At 36.0% G+C, this 23,384-nt stretch overlaps 1 protein-coding gene across 5 annotated transcripts in view; it reads left to right on the top strand.

The window, feature by feature from the left end:
* PHTF2 (putative homeodomain transcription factor 2) overlaps positions 1–23,384 on the top strand; it is a 66,165-nt gene that overhangs the window by 17,653 nt on the left and 25,128 nt on the right. For 3 of the 5 annotated variants that reach the window (XM_054064234.1, XM_054064210.1, XM_054064220.1), the window contains exons 3-9: positions 6,033–6,089; positions 6,500–6,511; positions 10,137–10,206; positions 12,587–12,745; positions 17,691–17,856; positions 18,549–18,713; positions 22,977–23,178. In XM_054064234.1, coding sequence (XP_053920209.1) covers positions 6,033–6,089; positions 6,500–6,511; positions 10,137–10,206; positions 12,587–12,745; positions 17,691–17,856; positions 18,549–18,713; positions 22,977–23,178 — 831 coding nt within the window. The remainder of the gene's footprint in view (positions 1–6,032; positions 6,090–6,499; positions 6,512–10,136; positions 10,207–12,586; positions 12,746–17,690; positions 17,857–18,548; positions 18,714–22,976; positions 23,179–23,384) is intronic. The other 2 variants (XM_054064241.1, XM_054064231.1) reach the window with 2 other exon arrangements.

A 23,384-nucleotide genomic window follows, 5' to 3' on the forward strand; every position in this document is an offset into this window, starting at 1 on the left:
TTGTCTAGTCCACACATCCACCATAAACAAAATTGAAAAAATCCACCACCTTGAAATATGAAAAGCATCCTGAAAAAAAGTCATCTTAACTCTAGAAATCTACTCCAACAGCAATAAAGATACTGCTGAACTAAAATTGCCTTTGCTGTAATGGGGTTCTGTTCATGTAAGAAATCCAGTGGAGTTAAAAAGAACTTTTAATATTCCTGTTCTGAGTTTTGAGAAAATCAGAAATGGTTTGTCTGATATCTGAAATTGTGTACTTAAACATAAACGAAATATGAAATATTTTAAAAAAGATGTTTTTAAAATTAATAATATTGAATGCATAGAAATGTTTTATACATTGATGCCTTAATATTAAATTGATACATAAAATCGTGCAGGCTTTTGAAGAATGTTGGACTTTAAAGGTTAATAAAGCATATTAGCTAGTATTTTAACACTGAATATTGTAGTAAGGTGTTAAACTGGTAATTTCCTTGGTAGACAGTCCAAGGAAGCAGCTTTGTTTTCTATTCACCAAGCTCTGTATCTTGTATCTTTTGAATTTGTAATACCATTGTGATGTTGCTTGTAAAATTGTTTAGAGGTTTTAAAGAGCAAAGCTTAGCATGCAAGTCTCATTATTGATAAACATTAAAGTTTTAAGATCCAGCAGGAATACTATGTGTTTTTAGGATTATAATCTTTGCTAGTTTGCTTGGTCATAAATTATAAATGTCTCCTGAAATATTGATTGATTCCATTAGAATCGGAAGACCTTGTGAGTATTGGGCTACACGTTGATACCATCCCTACATTAGCTTAAAGTGAATATCAGTGTCATTCACAAAGCTCAAATTCAATCTTGATGGACATATGGCGTGTTATGAGAAAGACACTGGGAAGAAGTGTTATGCAGTGCAGATACTCTTTGTACTGGGCTTTATTTGAAGTAAAAATCAGCTGTTTTCAATAAGTTAACTTTTTACTTAGGCTGATTGCTGTTAATGTTGTAAGACCAAACCGTACAGGTGCTAAATAAATTTTAGATATATAAAGAAATGTCATCAAATGTTTCCTGAGGTGCGTGACTGGGAAGGAATAAATACAGTTATTTTAGGTAATTTCAAGAGTTGCACTTACCTTTTAAAGAGAAAATACTATGAGGAGTCTGCATGCAAAAATAATCACAAATTTATTTAATCTTTCAGTAGCATAAGCTAACTTTATCAAGGGAGTTTAGTTTAGTTTAGTTTTGTGAGCTGTGTAGTTGTGCAGTGTAATATCTCGTGCCAAGTCACACAGAAGTTCGTAATTTTTTTTTGACAAGTAATTACTTGTGAGGAAACATCTTTTTCCCTGGAAAGCTTTTTTGAAATTTTCTATTTATTTTAAAGTTTGTTATGCTTACTTAATTTAGGATGCTAAACCCTCACTTCTCCACTGTGAAAGACAGCTGGCAAGGTTTTCAGTCTTTGCTTGTCCCCCTTACTGCTGAATATTCTAATACTTGCTTGAAGAATGGCCACTAGTTCTGCAAGTACATATTGGAACAGAATTCCTTTCATCTTCTTTACTGGATGTTTACCGAGGCATGGCATCTTAAGAATGCAGCATTTTTGAGGTAACCAATTTGGATAGGCTGGGTGAGTCTTGGCAGTGAGGAAGAATGGGATGCATGATTAATACCATGTAGAAAATAACATCTGCTGGTTTATGTAGTTCTACTACAGTAGGTTATACTACAGTTTTTTTATCTATAACATATTACTGACAGATTTCCTACAACAAAGTTGTGTTGCTGTTGATGCTTGATCAGGAAAATTACACTTAAAAATAACAAGATAGGCTTTTATCTAACTTGAATTAACAAGTAATTTAAAAAAGATCAGAGGAGTTTTTTTTGTTGTTTTCTTTAAAATATTAAAAAATAAATAATAGAATAAATGCTATAGAGTGCACATTTCAGATCTTCTTCAATTAGATATTTTGTAAGTTGTTAGAATACATTTCTGTGATAAACTAGTTGAAAATTTTGGTAGTGTTGCATAGTTTGCTAAAAAAAATAGTCTGTTGCCAGTTGTAGACTGGACTGATGGATTGAGAATACCAGTGACAAGCTATTATATGAACAGTCTTGCACTAGGTTTTGAACATATTTTAGAAGCATTACTTACTGTTGTATACTTAAAAATTGTCCAATTTTTGGATTGTGGTATTTTATACTTTAAATTTTCTTTGAAGGATCCTGCTGGTAGAGTTGGTGGGCTCAGGGGTATATCAGTACTTGAGTTGACTGGAGCCTTCATGTTGACCTAACAGTTCCAGGTGCAGGAAGCTTGAACACCTATAGAGGAGCCCTGGGGACATTTGCCTGTTGAGGGAAAGCTTGCTTTGATCAACTCTTGTGTATATTTAAATTCTTCAGATTTTAAGCATGAATGATCTTATCTCTAGAAGGTTATTCCTTCGATTTGTTTGCCTTTAGAGCTCAATTTCTTTGGCACTGCTAAATGCTAGACTTCTTTTCAGTGCCCTGCAGGTACATACAATTTTAAAGAATGTCATGAATAGTCTAGAGCTAGAGTGCACATGCAAACATTTGACAACTTAATATTTAGATTTAACATAAAACACATTTTAGATGCAAATACTTGTAAATCAAAACTCTTTGAATACGGAATTGACTGGTGGCCTCAATAATTTAAAACTGGACTGGTATTAACTTATGTTCCTGAATGTAATTCCTACAGGTGTCTAGCACGTCTGGTAATCATGATGTATTATGATTCAGCTTGTTGTAAATTAAAATTAAAAACACTTATCTGCAAGATATGTTCCACAAACTGTAGATGTGTTTTCCTGACATAAGTGTTAATATTTTCTTCTCTTCTACCTTATGTTTTTCAGTTGTCTTGTTTCAGTAATACTAGTTGTACCTATTTTGGTTTAATGTGGAAATAAAGTGTGCCAGTATAGTACTTCGTAACGATGCCGTTGTTTTCATACATTTCCTTCTGATGCACTTGCAACAGAAGTAGAAGAGAGTGCTAGTACAGATGGAGAGAAGGGAAATTGAGTATCGAGTCTGAATTTAATGTGCTGAGCATGTATGCAGGCTCCTTAAGTGCTTCTAAAACTTTCTTAAAGCACAAAGAGGTGAAATTAAGTATTAAAAAAATAGATTTTGAGAGATTGTAATGATACTTGCTGTCTGTAATTATCCCTTTAACTCTTTTCAGTTTGCAACAGTATATCTGTACTTAATAGCTGCATGCAAAGATTTTAATTATTAAAGTTGATCAAAAGTGGCTGGCCAGATCTGCTAGTCTAATAAAACAGTGGCAAAAGAACATCTCCTTTAAAGTTGTTTTGAATTTCGTTTTACCTCCTGCTGGAAAAATTGCTTTATGGGGCAATGTTAAAATTAAAAAGTGAGTGGCAGAAATCCCTACTTTTCCTTTTATGGAGACAGAGGCTGCTGCCTAGCCTTGAGGAAGAAGAAATATTTGTAGGAAAACATAACTAAGTAACATTTTAGATTGGTCAGCTTCCTTGCCTCAGATGTCTTCTGGGATGTGTTTCCCTGAATTCCTTTAAGAAATGATCTGTTATTTGTCTAAAAGAACAATGCTCTTTTAAAGGCCCTTTTTTACTCCACACCAGTTTTCAGGTATGATTGGAATTGAGAATACAGAGTTTGCTTTACGGTTTTATTGGCACAAAGGCCTCCGTCCGCATTTGTTTCTTGCATAATTGAGCAGGAGACAGACTCGCATCCCCTTTTCTGTCTTTGTAGAAAAATCTTTTTTAGAAGGGAGGACGGAAGGACACAATGTCATACAGCACAAAAACCTCACTTGGGCTTCTTCTCAGTAAATTAAATAAAACAGGAAGGTCTGAAATTTCATTTTAGATGAATTCAGAGAAAAAAACCAGAACAATGAGATATGAATGTCTGGGTGGAGTGGTTATTCAAGATACTGACTTTTTAATTGCTGGCTGTTATCCAAGTGGAGTTAGCTCTTAAACTTCCTTTGGTTTAATTAGTTTAATTGTAGCAAGTGCTGAATTCTGCCCAGTGTAGTACATGACTTCCTAGTTGTTTTCCACCGTCTACATTTCTTTTCCAAATGAAAGGTGCAAAGCATTTATTATGATTACCAAAAGCCAGTATATTTTTTTGTTATGAGTTCTAAGGGTAGCAATCTAGAAATTGTTTGGGTGCTTAGCTCTTGTGGATGGGAAATACTGTCTAAATTTGAGAATGAGTAATTAAGTAATTCCATGCACTGTCCCTACTTTCACGTTTAGATAGGCTTTGATTTTAGTGCTATAGATTAAAATAATTTTCTTTTCATCTTTTTTCTTTCTCCCCTGATGGGTCAGGTTTAAAGGCACAGAAGATGCCTTTGGATTTTTTGTTTATAGGTGTATTTGCCTGTTGGCTTCCCTGGATGTCTTTTTGCATTTATGTTGGAGCCTTGGTTAAAAGATCTTTTTTAACTGAAGATTGAAATAGCAAAGGACAGATCAGTACAATGTTTTCTGGTTTAAGGTCTATGCACTTGTACTTGGGCCTTTTATGCCTTTTGCGGTTTGCGAACTGGAACAAGAAGTTGTACCGTTGGCAGTAAGGCTGCAGTTAAGCAGGTTCACTCAATGATGGGGGTTCTTCTTGCCTCTCTGTTGTGTGTCTGGGGTAAGCTGCCTCTATGAGCTCTCTGCACAGCCAGTAGAGGGACTTTGAATATCACGAAGTGTGTCTGTCTCTCCCTTGTGACCTAAAAACCATCCTACACTTAACTGGAGTTTGTGATACAAATCAAACTCCAGATGTCTAGCAGTGTGTGTGCACATTTGTATCTGTGTGTCTGTGTGTGTGTCTAGGTAGAGCTGCAGGGATGGAAAGATTTTTAAATTGATGTATTAAAAGAGAGCATTACTGAATATTCTCTAGAAATACTATTTGTGCAGAGTTCAAACAATCTGATGACCTTTGATAACTATCTTAAGTGTGAGTTTCCTAAAGTTTAACGTTGCTCTTCTTTAAAATACCTGACAGTCATAGAGTGGCTTTCTTGTATAAACAAATGCACAATGATTCATTAAATCAACTATAGCTACCTGTATTGATAGTTATTTAAAATGACAGAACTCGTTGAAACTGGTCTTGGCGCTAGGACTTCATTAAGTGCTTGCAGGATCAATCATCAGTCTTTCTGTGGTTCTACTCTTATAAATACACAAAGTTTTTCGCAATGCTGTGGTGAGGTTAGAGCCTAGGAAGAAATAATTACTTTTTATTCCATTTTCTTAACGGAAAACTTGCTCGTATTTAGGCAAACTAAGATCTCCAGGAGAGTTTCATGAGTAGATAGACTAGCAGCTTAGTGAAAGTGAAAAGCTTTTGTAATAGGTCTACCAGAAATATTATTTCATCAGTGCATTGGTGGGAAAAGTGCAGTTTCCTAATATTCTTTGAGTTTTCCCTGGCCTGTAATCTAGTTTTTTACCAGCCTGACCATGTGTTTTGTTGTTGTGGCATCTTAAGAGATATAGCTAAAGACATGGTAGGTGTAAAAGTGGGTAAAATGGAGTGGAAGGTGTAGAGGGAGATGGTTTAAAAAATAGTAAATGAATTGAAGGTAAGGGTTCAACTAGGTTTGCATGGTATTTTTCTCTAAAGTTAACTGAAAGACTGTGTCAGTGTTGCTGCTGCAGGTGTGCTCTGTGTCAATATGGAGACTGGAATACCAATCTGAGGCAAGAGGAAGCATGGCGCTCCCAGTCCTCTGGCTCACACAAGGCGTGCAGTGAAGCTGATGCTATCTGCTTGCCTCTCCCCTCAATCACACCTTCTTTACAGGTTAGCTAGATCCAGTCCAGCCAAGATGGAATGGAGAAGATAAAAGTTGCTTTGTAAATAAGCCTCCCCTAGGAAATAACCTGCTGTCTCCATGCTTGTCTTGTTGAAGATTGATTGATTTTGTTTGGTCTTTGACTTTTAAAACCTAATATGGATTTCTTTTATGTGTTCTTTTTAGATTGGGGCATATGATCAACAAATATGGGAAAAATCAGTAGAGCAAAGAGAAATAAAGGTAACAGTATTATAGCATTCCAATATCTGTTGTTTTGGCCAGTTCCCAGCAGAGCTGTCTGATTGCTTACACTGATGTAATTTACATTGTATGTGATGGTATTTAATACTGATAAAGTAAAACCAGACTTCTGGAGTGAAACCCAGTGTAACCTGCATATTATGCACTATTTATTTTGCGTAATTAATAATCTGCAGCATTTAAAGTGCTGCAACTTTCTGATTGTCAGTACATTTTTTTTCTTTTCAGTTATCTTAAGCCAGGGCTTAGTTGTTTTGGTTCCTCTGTCTTTCGCTTTTCTTTGTAATGAATTCTAATATCAGTTATCTGAGCTCTCTTTACTTGCAGTTAGTTACCTTACACCTGCAGTTTCTTTTCCTCCTTTATGATGCTGTCATTGTTTTGTACAGTTTATTAGATTGGTAAGTACTTCAGGCTTTGTTTCCCTGAACAAGCAGTTTAACAGCGTTCCTTGCATTTTGGTTTAACTAACAGTGCCATCAGTGCCTGCCACATTGCTGCATTGGTTTCAAGAAAAATAAGTCAATCCTATATGCAATAGTTTATGAATTGTATATGATGTCATACTCCATGATGTTAAACTTAATTTAATTAACGTTTCCTTGCAATTAACCTATTTTCCTTCAAATACTGCACACGAGAGGTATGCTGTTACTGCATGAGTTTCAAGGCATTGCTGATTCTTGCCGTTAGCAAAATGTACATTGCTTTGGTTTCCCTGGGGTAGGTTTTTTCCTCCCAAGGGAAATACCTGAACAAAATGTGTGGGGGGTCACCTGTTTGCTTTACACAGAAACTGCGGAGTTCTCTGAGTTCTGGATAAAAATCTATAAGTTCGTGTTTAAGCCAGCACTGACAGTATTTTTAAAAAGTGCTGCTAAACCCAATGCTCTAAATCCCTGTCTGTCCACCTGCACAGTCCGCCGCTCCCATGTCCTGCCCGCTGCCCGCCTGCCACAGCAGCAACCAGTGACACCCATTAGCAGGACTCATTTCCAACTGGAACCCTAGTGTGCTACTCCCTTCCAGGGTCCTTTCCACTGCCATGAAAACCAGTCACCATTGTGACACAGGTTCTTGTAACTACTGTGTTACAGAACATTATTCAAATATTTTATGGCGAATAATGCCTGTGCTTCTTTGAATGCACCTCGTTTGGCTCGGAAGTCCAATAACTAACAAAATAATAGTGGTATCTCTAGGAGTTTGTGTTGACTGAGTTCAGTGTAATAGCAGTAACGCCGAACCAGGCTACTAAGCGTTGCACGTTAGTGCTTTAATCTCAAAGCTGCTGCAGTACTGTTTAGAAATGAACTTCACTAACAATCTAAAAAAGTGTTATTTTTTGTAGAAAATCTGTTTCTGATACTATAAATTTATAGAATCATGGAATCGTTGAGGTGGGAAAAGACCTCTAAGATCATCCAGTCCAACCATCAGCCCACCACCACTGTGCCTACTAAGTCATGTCCTGAAGTTCCATGTCCACAAGCTTTTTGAACACCTGTACGGATGGTGACTCCACCACTTCCCTGGGCAGCCTGTTCCAGTGCTTGACAAGCCTTTTAGGGAAGTGATATTTCCTAATATCCAATCTAAACCTCCCCTGGTGCAACTTAAACCCATTTTCTCTCATCCTGTCACTTGTTACCTGAGAGAAGAGACCAGCACCCACCTCGCTACAACCTTCTTTCAGGTAGCTGTAGAGACCAATAAGGTCCCCCCTCAGCCTTCTTTTCTCCAGACTAAAGAACCTCAGTTCTTTCAGCCACTCCTCATCAGATTTGTGCTCCAGACCCTTCACCAGCTTTGTTGCCCTTATCTGGACACAAAGAGGAGTTTAATTAGAACTATAATAGACCCTAGTAAGAATTATTTTAATGTCTGTGGAAAATAATTTGTACAGTAATGGCAACTATTCTTAAGCATTTTTATTTAAACATTATTTTTGCTGTTAGTTAGCTGAAATATGTTTGGTGCTGAATAGAAATTATATGAACTGAACAGGCTTGAATGGTACAAAACACTATAAATATTTTTTTAAAAATAATCTCGATTTGAGACACTGCTGTTTTCCACATATATTACAGATACTTGTGATGCATTAAAAGAGTGGAGAAATTACATCTTAATAAATGAATTTTTTTCACTGAGTGCAGCAAAAAGTAGAACCACCAATTCAGTGTAGACCATGGGCACTGAAAGCATTTGAGATTTGACCAGTGGAATTTTTAAAGAATGTTTCTCAACTACATTTCCTGTGAAAGGTGCATCAAGTTACACTGTTGACTTATTTTTTTGTGGAATTCTTTCTTTAAAATGAAAACATAGTTTTAGCCACTGTGGTAATTTTTTCTTAGGATTGTGAATATGTTTCCAGGATTTATCTCTTCTAAAAGGCATATACATCTTTACTTAGACTTTCAAGAAAAATCTTGTGGCCCATAAGCAGTAATACATTTGAAAATTGTTACATCATTCAGCATTTCATTTTTAAGCTTTAGGTCTTCTTATGTAATAGAGTGACTCATGCAAGATTTCACAAGAATCTGTATCTGGTTCTAGAATTATAATAATTTCCAGTTTTAGTTATGTTTTTTTTTTCACATTCCATGTAAAATTACTGCAGTTTTGAGACTTCTGTTCTGTAAAAATCTTGCACATTAAGTTCCTTGCAGTGCTTAGGTCTGCAATACAACTGCTTTTTCTGCATTTGTCATTCTCAGAACACATTTTGTCCTGTCCATGTTTCAGTTCTATGAGTTAATTTTGTGTCACACAAACTCTCATTTTTCCAATACATGGCCATCACTAGATATATTTATCTAGCTCCTTATCAATGGTTTGATTTTTTTATTTATTTTTAGTTCTGCATGAAAAATAAATCTAGTAGAATTTAAACGTGAAAAATATTTTGAGCTGCACTCTGTGTTTGAACAATTTGCTTGATATTGTTCTTGTCAAGATTAACATTACCAGACTTCACTGATATTTGTCTCATTGATAATAATTTCATTTTTATGCTTTCATCTGGATTTAATGTTTACATTTAAGTAATAAATGTCTTTACACGTGGAGGAAATACGACCATGGTGGAAACATACAGTTCAGCAGTGAATTTAACTGCTTTTTGAATGAAAACAGTTAAACCACAGCTATCATAATTCTGTTTGCACCCAGAATATTTTTTGAAATAAAATCTTTGTTTTTTCTGTATGAGTTGTACTCTGTGGAATCGTTATTGGCTGATGGACCAAAAGCCCCGTCTAAAGGGATGAGAATAAACTCACAGCTGTCTCTGAGGCTTGAGACTGCAGCATCACATTTTAGCATTAAAAATCAACTTAAAGGTTTTGCAAGATAGTTTGGCTCTTCATGAAGGAAGATTGCTGAAAGACAAGCTCATCTTTTTTTTCCTGCTGCTTTCTTGTTGTTTGGGCTTTATTTCCTCTTCTTAATAAGCTAACCTATATTCACTATTAAGAAAAATTAAATACTTCTATAGAATTTGTATTTCTGACATTGGAGCTTGCTGGTCAGTGGCTGTTGTGTTACAATGGCATTTGCTATCTAGATTTGGAATTAAGGGCTTGCAACGGAAGCATTTTGTGCAGTTTAATTAGATGTGTAAGTAGAAGAGTGATTCAGGAAGTAATTTGTTGCAGAAGTTCTGAAAAACTAGTATAAATGTATTACTAATTCTTGCAAGTGTGTGCATATGTTGTCTGCATAATCTCAAGCTGTGGGAGATGAGTGCTCAATGCTTAACTATGTTTGAAAAATTACCTTATGGGTCAGTAATTGGTTGAGTTTTGTTTAGATTGTAAAGTGTGTAAAAGTCATTTATTGTGCCTTGTTCCTTGGAACGTTAATTCTATAGCACTTTAAATCTATGACGTTGACATATTTGTCTGACTTTTCAATAGTGGTGCAGTTTAAATACAATTACTGACTGCATCAGTACTTTTTCTTTTGTGATGTCAGTCATCTCCATGAATGTATCTTGATGGTATCTGCCTCTTGCAGGGTTTGAGAAACAAACCAAAGAAAACTGGACATGTGAAACCAGACCTCATTGACGTTGATCTCGTAAGAGGTACGTCCTAAGCTAGAAAAAGCTGAATTTCTCAGTATAAAAATAACTGCTATCCTGTGTCTTTGAAACAAGAGTGTGCTAGTAAGTATTAAAAAACCAACCAACCAACCCTACATAACTCCGCTTTAAAGAAGAGGGGTAGGACATATTGTTAAAAGATGACCTCTGGATTAAACTGAAGGCTTAAAAACTTGATTTAATTTTCGTTGTATAGATCTAGATTTTGGGAAAAAAGAAACAAGGGTATTGTTTTGGGGCTATTAGTTTAGTGATCTCCTGTTGCCAAGCATTCACACTTTTTCCAAATCTTCTGATGTCCAGAGGAAAGGTTATGTTGAAATTTCTGGAGAGCAATAACTGTATAGGCCTTGAGTATTTCTTGCATGTTTCAAATAATAAAACATCAACAGAAGGTCAGATGATATGAGACTTCTCTTCATTTATTTTTATCTTTATTTAATTCCCTCATGCGTCATGAGTACCCGGGAAAATATTATTTAGCATTTTTTTTTCCATGAACCCGGTAGCCAGCCGTCTCCTGAATCCATTCCAGGTAGTGCTCTTTGAATTCAGGTCTGGAATTAACTGAAGCACTTCTCTCAACCTTAGAGATTCACAAGCACCCTCACACTCAGAGCTGGCCTGTAGAGACCTGTTCGCCCTCTTTGCTCCCAGGCTGCTTCACACCTTCACCAGTTCCTCTTGCTCAGTCTTTGCTGGCATTCGCATGCTCGCTCACATGCCCACACTCACAGGGGTTGCTGACACCACAGGCACAGCACCCCGAGCACATGCATGCAAACAGAATAGGCTACTCCTTGCCCAGGAGAGAATTAAAGGAATTTAATAAGACAGTCCCTGCTGCACTGATCAGGTGCATGGCACCACCAGGTAAGCAGCGTACTCACCAGCACCAACTTATACATAATCAGTCCCTATATCTCCTTACCCCTCAATTTACCCACATTTGTTCACCTAAACCCTTCCTTTCTCCCACCTTTGGTTTCTTCCCTGAGCATCTTATAGTAAGTCCTGTGCAATGTGAGCTCCTTTTCCCCTGCATCCCATGAGGAGTTCCACACCCCTGGGCAGCAACCCCCTTTTCATGATGGTTTCACACATTGACAGTGGGGCTGATGGCTCTGCAGCAGAAGTCCTGCAAGAGGGCGCCCGGTCAAGGTGTTCCTTCCTGGGTTTGGATTCCTGCTTACCCTTGTGCCTTTGTCCTGCACTGGGCTTGTGAAGGTGATGCCTTTGATGGACTGAAGGCTCCAGTAGAGGGTCTAGAAGAACCCTGACAGGATTCCCCCTCCTGGCATTGTGGGTGCACAGACAAACTTTTATCACATCACCTAGCAACATAAATGTTTAAAAATGAGAATGTGAGAGAAAGAAACAAAATGAGGTAACATTTTAACTTCGAAAGAAACAGAACTGAAAACTGAATGTTTGTAGGTGTTAAAGGACTGCAGTAGACCAGTTCCGTATACTGATGTACATGAACAGCATTTAAATGATTTGTCTGCATGGATGTCTGAGTTGGCTTTAAAGTAGTTGTAATACTAGCAGTGTTTTACTTGTGCCACCACAGAGCTAAGTAATGCCAGTTCTGCTTGTAAACAAGGTGGAGATTGCGTAGCAGCACATAGTAGTTGCCCTTTCCAAGCAGTAACTTTAGTATAATTTGAGTCACACCCTTATTAAGTAAATGTTACATGGTTTTCTAGCTGCCAGAGAAGTGGCATTTGCAGGAAGAAAAAGAAATGAAAGTATATGTGAGTGAAGGGACATTTGAATGAGTGAAATGAAAAATGGTGCAGAAGGACAGATATTAATTATTCTTTTGGTGGCTTCCCTGCTCCTGGAGCTGGTCCGCAGCTTGATCAAAACAGGTGTTCCTCTATGCTTCTCAACCTGATTCCATTTTCCTCAGTGATATGGCTGGAGCAATTTACAGATGATATTTTTGGATCCCATTGCTGTGTCAAGAAAGGGCTCTGCTGTGCCTGCGTGGGCCTGTGGAGTTTTCACATGACTTTCTGTTGCTTCATATCAAGTTTCTGATACCTCAGTGAAATAGGATATTTTTTAATAATGTATTTTAACTTTTTTTGACATAGTAAGAGATGGCAGTGGTTGGTTACACATTCCAATATCTAGGTATTTGTAGAAGTTCCTGATAATGACATTCAAGAGGCCACCAGCGATTAACACAAATTTTGGATTGATGAGAGAGTGGAAGTACAAGATTTATTCAAATACTTATCTTTAACAATTGCTCCTTTAAATAAGTATCTTAAGTACTTTGCTATTGAACAACTACAGTTATTATGAGCTGTAACAATGAAAAATATTAAAATTTCTTTTCTTTTTTTTAAAGGATCTGCTTTTGCTAAAGCAAAGCCTGAAAGTCCTTGGACATCTCTGACCCGCAAAGGAATCGTGAGAGTTGTTTTCTTTCCGTTCTTCTACAGGTGGTGGCTACAAGTGACATCGAGAGTCATCTTTTTCTGGCTGCTAGTTCTTTACCTTCTTCAAGGTAGAGTTGGCTTATAGGATCAGCTTCAAATGAATGCCTTATTTTAACCATTTGGAAGCTGCAGTGTGTTAGTGGGTGTACTTAAGGCTCATTCCAATATTGAGGAAAGTATTGGAATGACAGAGTCCCAAGGATGTCTTTTGGTTAACATTTCTTTTACATATTTATAAAGGGGGCATACTGAGGATTTAAGGGTTTCCTCACAGGCTTTCTGCAGCATTTAGCACACATGTTGGTTTGTCATCTCTGTATGTAATTTAGGTTTCCAGGACTATCTAATTTAGTTCAGGACTGAACAATTTCAAAGAAACCTTTGACTTAGGCAGTGTTTTGGCCTTTAGTCTTTCTGGTGCTTGTGTAGATCAAGAGCTATCGTGAAGAAGCAAGCAATGCCAACGCTGCCAAAGTGCGTGCAGCGTGTGATGGCTCGTAAGATTATATGTTTAACCAGTTTCCAGTTGTCCTTCCATCTGTTATTTTGTCCCATCAGAGGCAGTGAACTTCTAGCTTATACTTCAGTTGCATCTCAGACGTGCTTCTGAATGACTGGCAGACATGTGTGGCTTGTTGTCTTGTGTGTTTCTGCTGTTTTTCCCATTGCAATGGGGAGATTGTGCATCTTAATTTTATATTTCCTAGATTATAGAAGGACTTTTGGGCAACTGTTAACAAACAGAAGGCAGTTTACAGCTTTCAGGATTCCGTATCTTGAGTTCTGGTTATCTGTTTTTGTGCTGCTCTTATTTATCTGTAATATATGAGGCCAATTAGAAAAGGAAAAATGTAATATAGTGAGTCAGTATATAACAGTGCAAAAGTCACCAAAAGAATAGGTGTATCAGAAGTGTGTACAGCAGAAGTGGAACAGAATACTAATGAAATTTGGGAGCAATTTAAATATCTCAAGAAGCTAAATGACTGATAAGTTTCTGACTGAAATCCAATTAAAATCCAGTATTGTTTTTTCAATTTTGCCATCTGTCCTTGCAGTTGTGAATCATTGTATCATTTGGAAATCGTATTTAAAACAAGAAATGAAATTAAAAAAAAAAAAAAGACCTCAGTGCCTCTTGTGTGCTGTTCGCAGCTATGAAATGAGTTTCACAATGCCAGTGCCCCCAAACTTGAAATATTGAAAAGTATTCACGTGATCTCCTATCAAAATTTTCCCTTATCCCCATTTCTGAGACAAATGCTTAAGAAGTGTTGTTGCGTACTTTAGTATATGTATACTATGGTAAGTAATTCCATAGTGCTAATATTTTTAATCTAATTTATGGTAATATAGGTAGTAAATGCATAAGTTATTGATCATTTATCACCATGCTCATAGGTAATTACAGTAATTTTTTTATGTTCCCATTCTGATATTTATTTTAAGAATATACTCACACTTTTTAGAGCCTTCATAAGACTCTAAAAGTGGCAAAATGGTAAGACAATGCAGATTCTGAGTACACACAGGTTTTTTAGGACATTAATTACACAGTTGTCTTGCAAATAACTCCCCCACCCCCAGCAATTACTTGGGATCCATAGTTTACTAAAGTTACTATAAGAAAGATTTCCCTAATCCCTAGTCTGCAGTGTGGCAAAATATTTCCGAGGCTGTAAATTAAGAAATACTGGAAAAGAATTAATAGTATTCCACATTACACTATAACCCAGCTCCTTGCAACTCTTGTTATTTAACTTGTGCTGAATTAACTGCAGAATTTTTGATGTTTTTTGAAATAAATTGAAAGACTTATGTACACATGAATGAAATTAAATTGACAAAATTTTTGATTGGAAACTATTTAAAACAACCCTCCTCAAGCCTCTTCTTCTAGCACTTTCATGTAAGTTTTTCTTAGCTTAGTTATTCATTTTGTACAAAATCAGAAATGCAGCAACGAAATGTCAGGAGTCAATTATGAAAACTTAACAATACCTTTCAGATTCCCGTGGCTGCATTTGTGCTCTGATTCTGTGTTGTAGCTTGGGCTTTGTCATCATGGCAGATTTTCACTGACTCTGTTGTAAAATGGTCTGACTTTATTTTGTTAATATATGTTTTTTTTAAATTATTTAATTATTAAGTATTTTCTATGATTTATGAACTGCATTACTTGGAATTATTGGTTGGAAATTGATTAGCTTTAGCAGGGTACTTGTTAGCGTTTATGTAACTCTACAGAAAATAATTCTTTCCTTGGCTGTAGGTTTAAGCTCCATATTTTATTTGCATTGGTTTCCTTTGGTACGAATTATGATTAGCAAAATGTATGATAAGAGAACTACAGATAAATGAGTTTTTTGTCCAAGGTCATGGAACAGGACAATGATTTAAAGTAGAAATAAAATCTTTTTCTGCTGACTCCTTATCCATTTAGTTTATGACATGACCTCATTTTTACTTAAAAAATGTTTCTATACTCTAACAGGAAAATGATTGTGAAATTATGGTCTATTTCTATTGTGTATTTGTAAAGTTTGAAACAAAAGACTTTAATAGTGATAAAGTGATTTGTTTGTTGTGGTGAGATACATAATGTGTGTATGCATTTTTAAACTTGGTAGCACAAATATTTCAAAGCTTTAAATGCTGTAAAGATTAATGCTTGCTGGACTTTGAAATGTACAGTTGCTTTCTTTGATGCAGCTTTTTGCTCTGTGAGATATAATTTAATTTGTCTGTTTCACAAAATAAACCATTGTAATTTAGGAAAGTACAATTTTTAGAAAAACCTCTCCTGTTGGTAGGAGCAATTCTAGGATAATCTGAGCAACAGCACATCGACACATTGTGCAGAAAAATTCTTGGATTTCCCTTCTGTCCTGAAAAGATGAAGAGACGGGAAAATTTTCTTCAATTTGTGTGAAGCTTCGTGATGTGAATCAGCAATGTGTAGATCTCTATTGTCTGGAAGAAGATATTTTTTTTCTAGCTCACTCTGCTTTGCCAAATATTTTTTAATTAGTAGAAGAAATCTTGTAGTGAAGCTTGGAGTTATTTTGTGAAGGTCAACTCCTGCAAATCGTTCCACATGGATGTGTGGAGTTCTATGCTCGGAAGTATGTGCTTATCCAAATAGTTTGGTAGGGGTCAAAGTTGCATACTTATGTATGCTTTAGACCTTATGAAGCTAACTGTATGTGTGAGAAGCTCGGGTAAGCTCATTTAGAAAGAGCTAATTGTCTGTACCTTTTTTCCCCTACTTTTTAGTAAGTGGGATTTCTGGTTGATGCATATTGTCTTTCTGAGAAACCCTATCTGGCAAAAACTTATAGTCTACGTACAGTAATAAAAGTTGCCCTACATGTTCTGTGTAAGACTTCTGTGCTTTAATTTAGGAAAAAGATTGATGAGAAATTAGAAATAGGTTGCCAGAATCAAAAATAATTCTCTTGTTTTTTACATTCATTGTGTTTCTAATACTAGGTAATTTGGTTGTTTCATGAAAAAACGTGTCTAATTTCTTTTTAGTGGAAAACATTGCATCCTGGTATCTGCTGTGTTGGGCATGGTTCCATGTGATGTATTTTAGATTTTTTTATGTAGAAGAAATTTCCATGTGTCTATACTTTTTCAACTGATTTTAGTAGAGAACTAGTGAAAGCTGTTGGACCTGTACCATGTATTTCTTGTGCTAGGAGTAGGTCTAAGTTATGAGACTTTCACTTACTGCTACAAAAGCCAAGTTCTCATGGGATGTGTGGAAGTCAGGCACAGAGAATTATTCCCTTGTTGTGTTCCTGAATTGTTTCTTGGAGTTTCTGTTATGGGTTTTTTTGTTTTTTTTTTTCCCTTGGTACCTTCTCTCAGCTGAGTTATGGAACACAGCACTTCCAGCCTAGTGTCGGAGAAACAAGAACATGTAACAATCAGAGAGAAGAGAGAGATTGCCCCTCCTGTCTGCCCCATGCCTGCTGAATGTGTCTAGACTGTTCTGAAATCTCTAAAGACGTTTCTGAGTTTTAAATGTGGTTAAGCTCTGGGTACAGGAGCAAGGGGAGCTGTGTGGGTGTTGGCCGTATATGAAAAGCTACTTAGAGGGTTATAAAATCAACAGTGAACCGTGGAATCAGAAGCTGTCTCTTTTCCAGCCCAAATCCTAGCTGGAGTCCTGGTCATCTTAGCTGGACTGCCTCATAGTTTACATGGTTTGTCTTTGATCTTTCCTCATTACTAAAAAATATATATTATGCACAAGTACCTATGAAATATAAGGGGTAACACTTGGGCATGCCTTGTCTACCCAAGGAAATTTTATAGGAAATTTTGTCCTTTGACTGGAATATGGAATTTAAAATGCTTTCGGCTAGAGAGTGTAGAGAGTTTCTAGCCTTAGCTCTGTTGGTTCTTGTGGTGTTGATACGGAATCACAGGCTAGTTGTGACTGGCAGGGACCTCTGGATATTGTCAGGTCCAAACCCCTGCGCAGGGTTTGAATGTCTCCAAGGATGGAGAGGCTGGCTTGTCTGGACAACCTGCTTCTGGGTTTGATGGCTCTTACAGTCACTGAACTTCTTGGATTGTGCTACTTCGTTCTAGGCGATACAGAATTAAATTTATTTGGGCTGCTCTAAGGATGGCATTTGCCTTTGTTTTTGTCTCCTGTTGAAGCTTTACTTTAATTTAAAGTTGTCTAATGACAGATCTAGCTTTCTAAATGCCCCCCCCCCTTAATTGAATCTGCCACCTTTTCTTGAGCAATAGCTGTAATATCACAAGTGTGAAAGAAGAGATGGATAGTAAGACAGTAGGCAACTGTTAAAATTTTTATTACTGCCTGTTTCGTTGCAGTTTTAATTCCTTCCTCGCAGAATTAGATGAGTTGGTTTAGATTGCAGATATAGGACTACATCTGACTGTTTCTCTTTTTAACAAAAGTTATTTAACGTGTTGGCCATTTCAGACATTTCAAATATTGAACTGAACTTCATTTCCCTTCTTTTCCAGTTGCTGCTGTAGTGTTATTCTATACAGCCCAAAGCCCACATAATATACCTCTGACTGAAGTAATTGGGCCAATATGGCTAATGTTGCTACTTGGAACTGTGCATTGTCAGATTGTTTCAACACGAACTCCTAAGCCACCTCCCAGCACAGGGGGTAAAAGAAGAAGGTATAGTCTATGCTAAAGTACTTACCATTTAGGATTACTATTCTAAAGAGTGTGCATGAAAAAATGTTGGGATTTACAGTCTCTGCTTTGCAAGAAATGAGAAATTGGTGCTCTGTTCTTGTCTGAAACCTTAAAATGAGTGCTTAAGTGGTGCTCTTTAATTTTTACTCATTGAGTAATGTATGTATTGTTTTATTGGATTTTTAATGCATTGAATCTGACATTTTGCCTCAAAAGACTTTGTATTTGAACGGTGGTGCAGTGACTGTGTTAATATTACTGCAAATTTAGGTTTAGAACTCTGTGTAATACTGAGTAATGATCTCTGTGGGAAATGAGGAGATGCTGTTGGAAATGTAGAACTTAAGTCTTCCAGCACTTAACTGAGTATAGTTTGCTACAGTGGATTGTCCCATTAAAATGGGAAAACCTGCAGTAGTGAATTTTGCAGGTCTGAGCCTCTGATGATGCTGATGATGGGGTGAAATTTATTTTGTGCTTAAGTGTTATCATAGTAAATAAATTTTATGCTTAGTTTTATTAAATGGTGTTTATTAAATTGCTGTGATAAAGCTTTGGCAAAGTATTTTTAAATCTTGCTTGTTTTGCATGCTTAAACTGCTGAACATGTTATAGAACTAGTAGATCGCACTTATAAAGCTACCTTCCAATTTTAATCTCTTCTGATGAAGGAAATTAAGGAAAGCAGCACATTTGGAAGTACATAGGGAAGGAGATGGCTCTAGTACCACAGATAACACACAGGAGGGAACAGTGCAGAGCTACGGTACAAGCACCTCTTGCAGTATTGGCGCTGTCTTCAGAGATATCTGGCATGCTGCTTTCTTTTTATCAGGGTTTGTATTTATTCAAGGCTACCTATGTGTTAGAGATGCACTATCCCTTTTCCGATAAGTAAACATTGATCTAATGATTAAACTTTTGTTGATCCAGTTTATATTCTTAATCGTAAACTCATTTATGTATTTGAACATGTACTAACACGTTTCTTCTTGACTTTTGCGAATGGTGATGCAATAATTTTGAAAAGATATAGAATTAACTTTTAGTTAAATTGTATTTTGGTGTGGGAGTAATCTATGTGGGCTATTAGGAATGAACCAAATCAGTTTCTCTATTTTAATCCAATGTGAAAATGTGATGTTCTTACTCTGAGAGAACGCTTGTTGAACTCTTATCACTGTCATCAAATCACATGCTTTTTCTGAAGGAAAAGCCTTCAAGATTCAAATAGACACAGAGTTTAGTTTATTTATAAACATTGAAGAGATATTTTCTGATGATTGGAAGAAACATTTAACCCTATTACATTCCAGAGCTTTTTTTTGCAAATGATAAATTTGCTGATGCAGTGCTCTGGGCAACTAAAAAGATTTTTAAAGGAACATTCTGTAGCAGTCTGTGTTCAAGGTGTGCCATACACACAGCGTTGTGAGTGCTAAAGATCAGCATTTATTAACATGCTCAAAAAATACTATGAAATTGAGAAAAGAGATACTGCAAAGTATTACACTGATGTTTTGTTGTGCATGCTGCATCTTAAATATGGCAACACTAATATGTCTGTCATACTTGTGGTATGTGCTCTTAACCACTTATAGCTTATCTTACATTATGTTGCATCCTGGGAATATCTAGTTGAAACTCTGGAGAAGTCTTAAAATGTTTAAAATGCAAAAGGAGGATGCATTTAACTTTTTTCTGTGTAGGTTAAGCTTCCTTTGCCAGATTGAGTCACAATAAGAGACACCACTGCTGTTCTTTGGGTGTCTGCACATTGCTTTCTGATATGCTTCTGGTATATGCCATTTTCTGGGATTTTAAATATGCGTCTTAAGCATGTAGTTTCACAATTAACCTCAGAAATAATGTTCTCTGCTTTAGGGCAGGACCCTGTATACCTAGACCATTTGCTACATTCGGGTCATAGGTAATCTGGAACTGTGTATTCAGTAAATATCCTTTTGAATGGCAGAACTCAGTCAGACTAATAAAATATAATTGTAAACTCTAATCTAGTACAGGGGCAAATTTAGAAAATACTAATTAATAGTTTCACTGGAATACGTAGTTTATTCAGGAAGTCTGCTGGTTTGGCACTTTGCGGTCTGTCTGTGTCCTTACTCCAAATATGGAAATCTTACAGTTGTATTTTTTTTTAAGTTTTGCAGTGTGGGCAGGGAAAAACAGTTTTTTGACCAATTCCAGTGAAAATACTTGGGAATAGAATACTTGACAGTGAAAATCTGCAGTCTTCCAGAAACTTGATTTAAATAATCCTTAATATTTTGTCTAGCTAATGTATTAATAAGACTGAAAGTCCTTCTTGACTTAGCTTTTGCATGTATTCAGGCTTTTTAATGCCTTCTTTTTTTAATTCATGTTGTCAAATACTTTTTTTCTCACCCTTAAATACTTTAATTCTAGCATGAGATTTTAAGAGTTGATTAATGATGTGTATGTATAGTAATTCTAGAAAATGTCATTTCTGTCAGCTAGGGAAGTGTCATTCATGTTTGTTATTTTTCTTCTGACAGGGTGTAGTTCATGAAAATCTAACTTTAAGCCCAGATTTATGCTTTTCATATGCTTACATTTAGGGATTCTTACAAAAAATAACTTTGGTTTCTACATTAGACAAATGCAAGACTTCAGTCAAGTTATCTATTTTTAAAATTAGCTTTAATTGATATCAGAGTAGTATTTGTCTTGTGGTTTTAGCACTTAAACATTGCTTGAGTAGTGAAGTCTTATCTAAACAAATTATGCATACGTACATACTTTCTTTTTTTCTCTTATCTATTCTTACGCAACTGCTTGAGGCTACTTCTTGGTAGCTTTCATGTTTTGTGCAAAATACATAAAAACTTCTCAAATCAACCTTGAAAGAGTAGTCCTGTTAATCCACTTACAGATTGTGGAGCAAGTCTTTCTGACTGGATGTGTGCATGTACGTATGTGATGAGAACTGCATTCCCTTTTGCACTGTTAAAAAGAAATGTGCTAAAAGCCCTCTCTGGACTCCTGCCTCCTGCAAATAATTTACTATTAGCGCCACTTCCTTAGTGCTCCCGACTGAGCTTACTGAAACTTACATTTTACAATGAGTTCCCACTGAAAGGCTGTTATATGCTTTATTCCAGAAGGGGAACAGCAAATATTTCCATTAAATAATAAACTAAGCTTTCTCTTTTTTTCTGTTGTCTTATCTTCATTAACTTAATAAGCTTAATTAAACAATGACATTTTGGAAAAGCACAGAAATAAAGTTCTAACAAGCTTACTGTTGATAGTTTGACCTTTTAGTCCAAAGATTCAGTAATGTTTTAGAGCATCTTCTTAATGGACCTAGAAAATTAAAACTCTGTGAGCTATCACATCGATAATGTGCAAACAGGAGGAAGCTTACTAACTGCTTCTCCAGCACAAAAACACACTGAAGCATTTTGATGTCTCTCTGCCTTTGTAAGCTTATAATAAAAGTTAATCCATGCAAATATATAATAACTACAAAAAGTGTTTCTGCTGCTTTTGTACTAATTTAGAAATAAAGTTGACTAAGAATTTTGGGAATAGGTCAGGGAATAGTAGGTGAGTTGTATAGCCTTGTACAAGAGAAGTGGAGCAGCAGTTACTTTGGTTTAAAAATAAAATATATAAATGCTGTTAGCTTTTTTCCAGGAAGGGGTGAGTGCAGATGGAGTGAGTCTAAAGATGGGAAAGGAGGATGAAACAACTTAGTAACCTTGTGTCTTCATTATTTTGTCTGCATTCCAACAGATTAATTGTTCCTTTTGGGATTTTTCCATTTTATCCATCTTTCCCTAGCAAATTTTTTTTTTGTGTTTTGGTCTTCCCTGTATATGTGGAATACCTTATCTTGGGAGGAATATGAGGCAACTATTCCTTTGTTTGTTGTACATATTAAAGAGGAATTTAATCTTCTGCTGTGTAATCCAAGCTCTTGCAGAATGCTTTACTCCTTAAAGGGAAAGACAGTGTATATTGCCTCATAGGAGCACAAGATCATTCAAAGAGATTCTTGATAGTTTTATGATCTATGTCCAGTGTTCTGATTTTAATAAAAATAAAATCTGTAAACTTGATATATAACACCTTTATTTTGACAAGTGTTCTGGGAATCTAAAAAGCAAGTTATGCAAGATATTCATTACTTCTGACTTTTTTTTCCCATGTCATTTACTTTGAAAAGCTTAAGGAAAGACTTGAAGAACTCTCTGTTGATAAGGTAGCAAGCTGCTATTCCTTTTCATTCCTTTATTGACTGCACTTTCTAATTTGGAAGTGTAATCATCCAAACATTTGCTTTGAGAAGGCTTTTTTTCTGGCATTAGATGTTCTTGCTGCTACATTTGTTGACTAGATAAGGACCTTGACTTCTAGAGAATGTTATGGAAGACTATTCATCAATATCAGTAGTCTTAAGAATAACAATGCTGAAATAAAATTTATTAACTTATTTTGTGATTTGAAAACAGACTTAATTTATGTGTTTGTAAGGTATTTAGAAATATGTTGTCATAGGTGTTACTGGATAGTGAGGAAAAGGGTAAATCACCTTCTCTTTAGTAGAGTTATCAGTAACGAGACTGTACTTAAAACAACAACAAAAAATGTCTGTGTGCATAGTACTAATCAGAGCATGTTTGTTTGCAGCTTCAGGAAATGGCATATTTGCTGTGAATTAATAGACTTAATTTTCTGGCATACCTCTTCAATAGTGAATAGAGAAGTTTCTAATTTACATTTGAGGCTTGTGGGCCTTCTGTTGGCAAAGTTGCTGTGAAGTTTTAGTTTTAAAACACAGGTTTCATTTTCTTTCAGTAGCTCATGATATAATTTTCTTTCAGATACTGTTTCTTGTATAACAATTTTAGGAAAGGATAATAGGTATTATTTAGAAGATGAAATAGTTATGTTAATATTATTATATGTTAATAATGATAGAATATGTTAATATTATTAGTTTGTTTACCTTAATAGTAAAATTAAGGCTTGTGTTGGGAGGGACAAGCACATTTTAGACTGGGAAAAAATTGAGACAATCATTAATACATATATATTTGTTTCTAATATAGATCTAAGAAAGCAAAAAACTCAATAGATAAATCCACTGAGACTGACAATGGCTACGTGTCGCTTGATGGGAAAAAGACAGGTAAAAGCAGTGAAGAATGTATACAGGCACATGAACGGCGCTTTGAAGTGGTTAAGCCAGAAGAGTCAGGGTGGAGCACTGCAACTATGAGAGATACTTTCAGCAATCACAGTCGTCACAAAGTAAGTGTGCTTTGTTGCTTTCAAAGCAAGATTATTAATTTGTCAAATGATTATGATGCCTTTGATGCATTCTTATCTACTTCATCCTTAAAAATGTTTTTAAAATTAAATTAGGCTAAGGGTCCTGAGCCAAACATTACGTCAAGTCATCTTATTCCATCCTTATATTCCTAGTCGTTCCTTTTTCTTGTAGGAGGATCCTCACT

The sequence above is a fragment of the Cuculus canorus genome, chromosome 1 (assembly GCF_017976375.1).
Source record: "Cuculus canorus isolate bCucCan1 chromosome 1, bCucCan1.pri, whole genome shotgun sequence".
NCBI classification, from domain to species: Eukaryota; Metazoa; Chordata; class Aves; order Cuculiformes; family Cuculidae; genus Cuculus; species Cuculus canorus.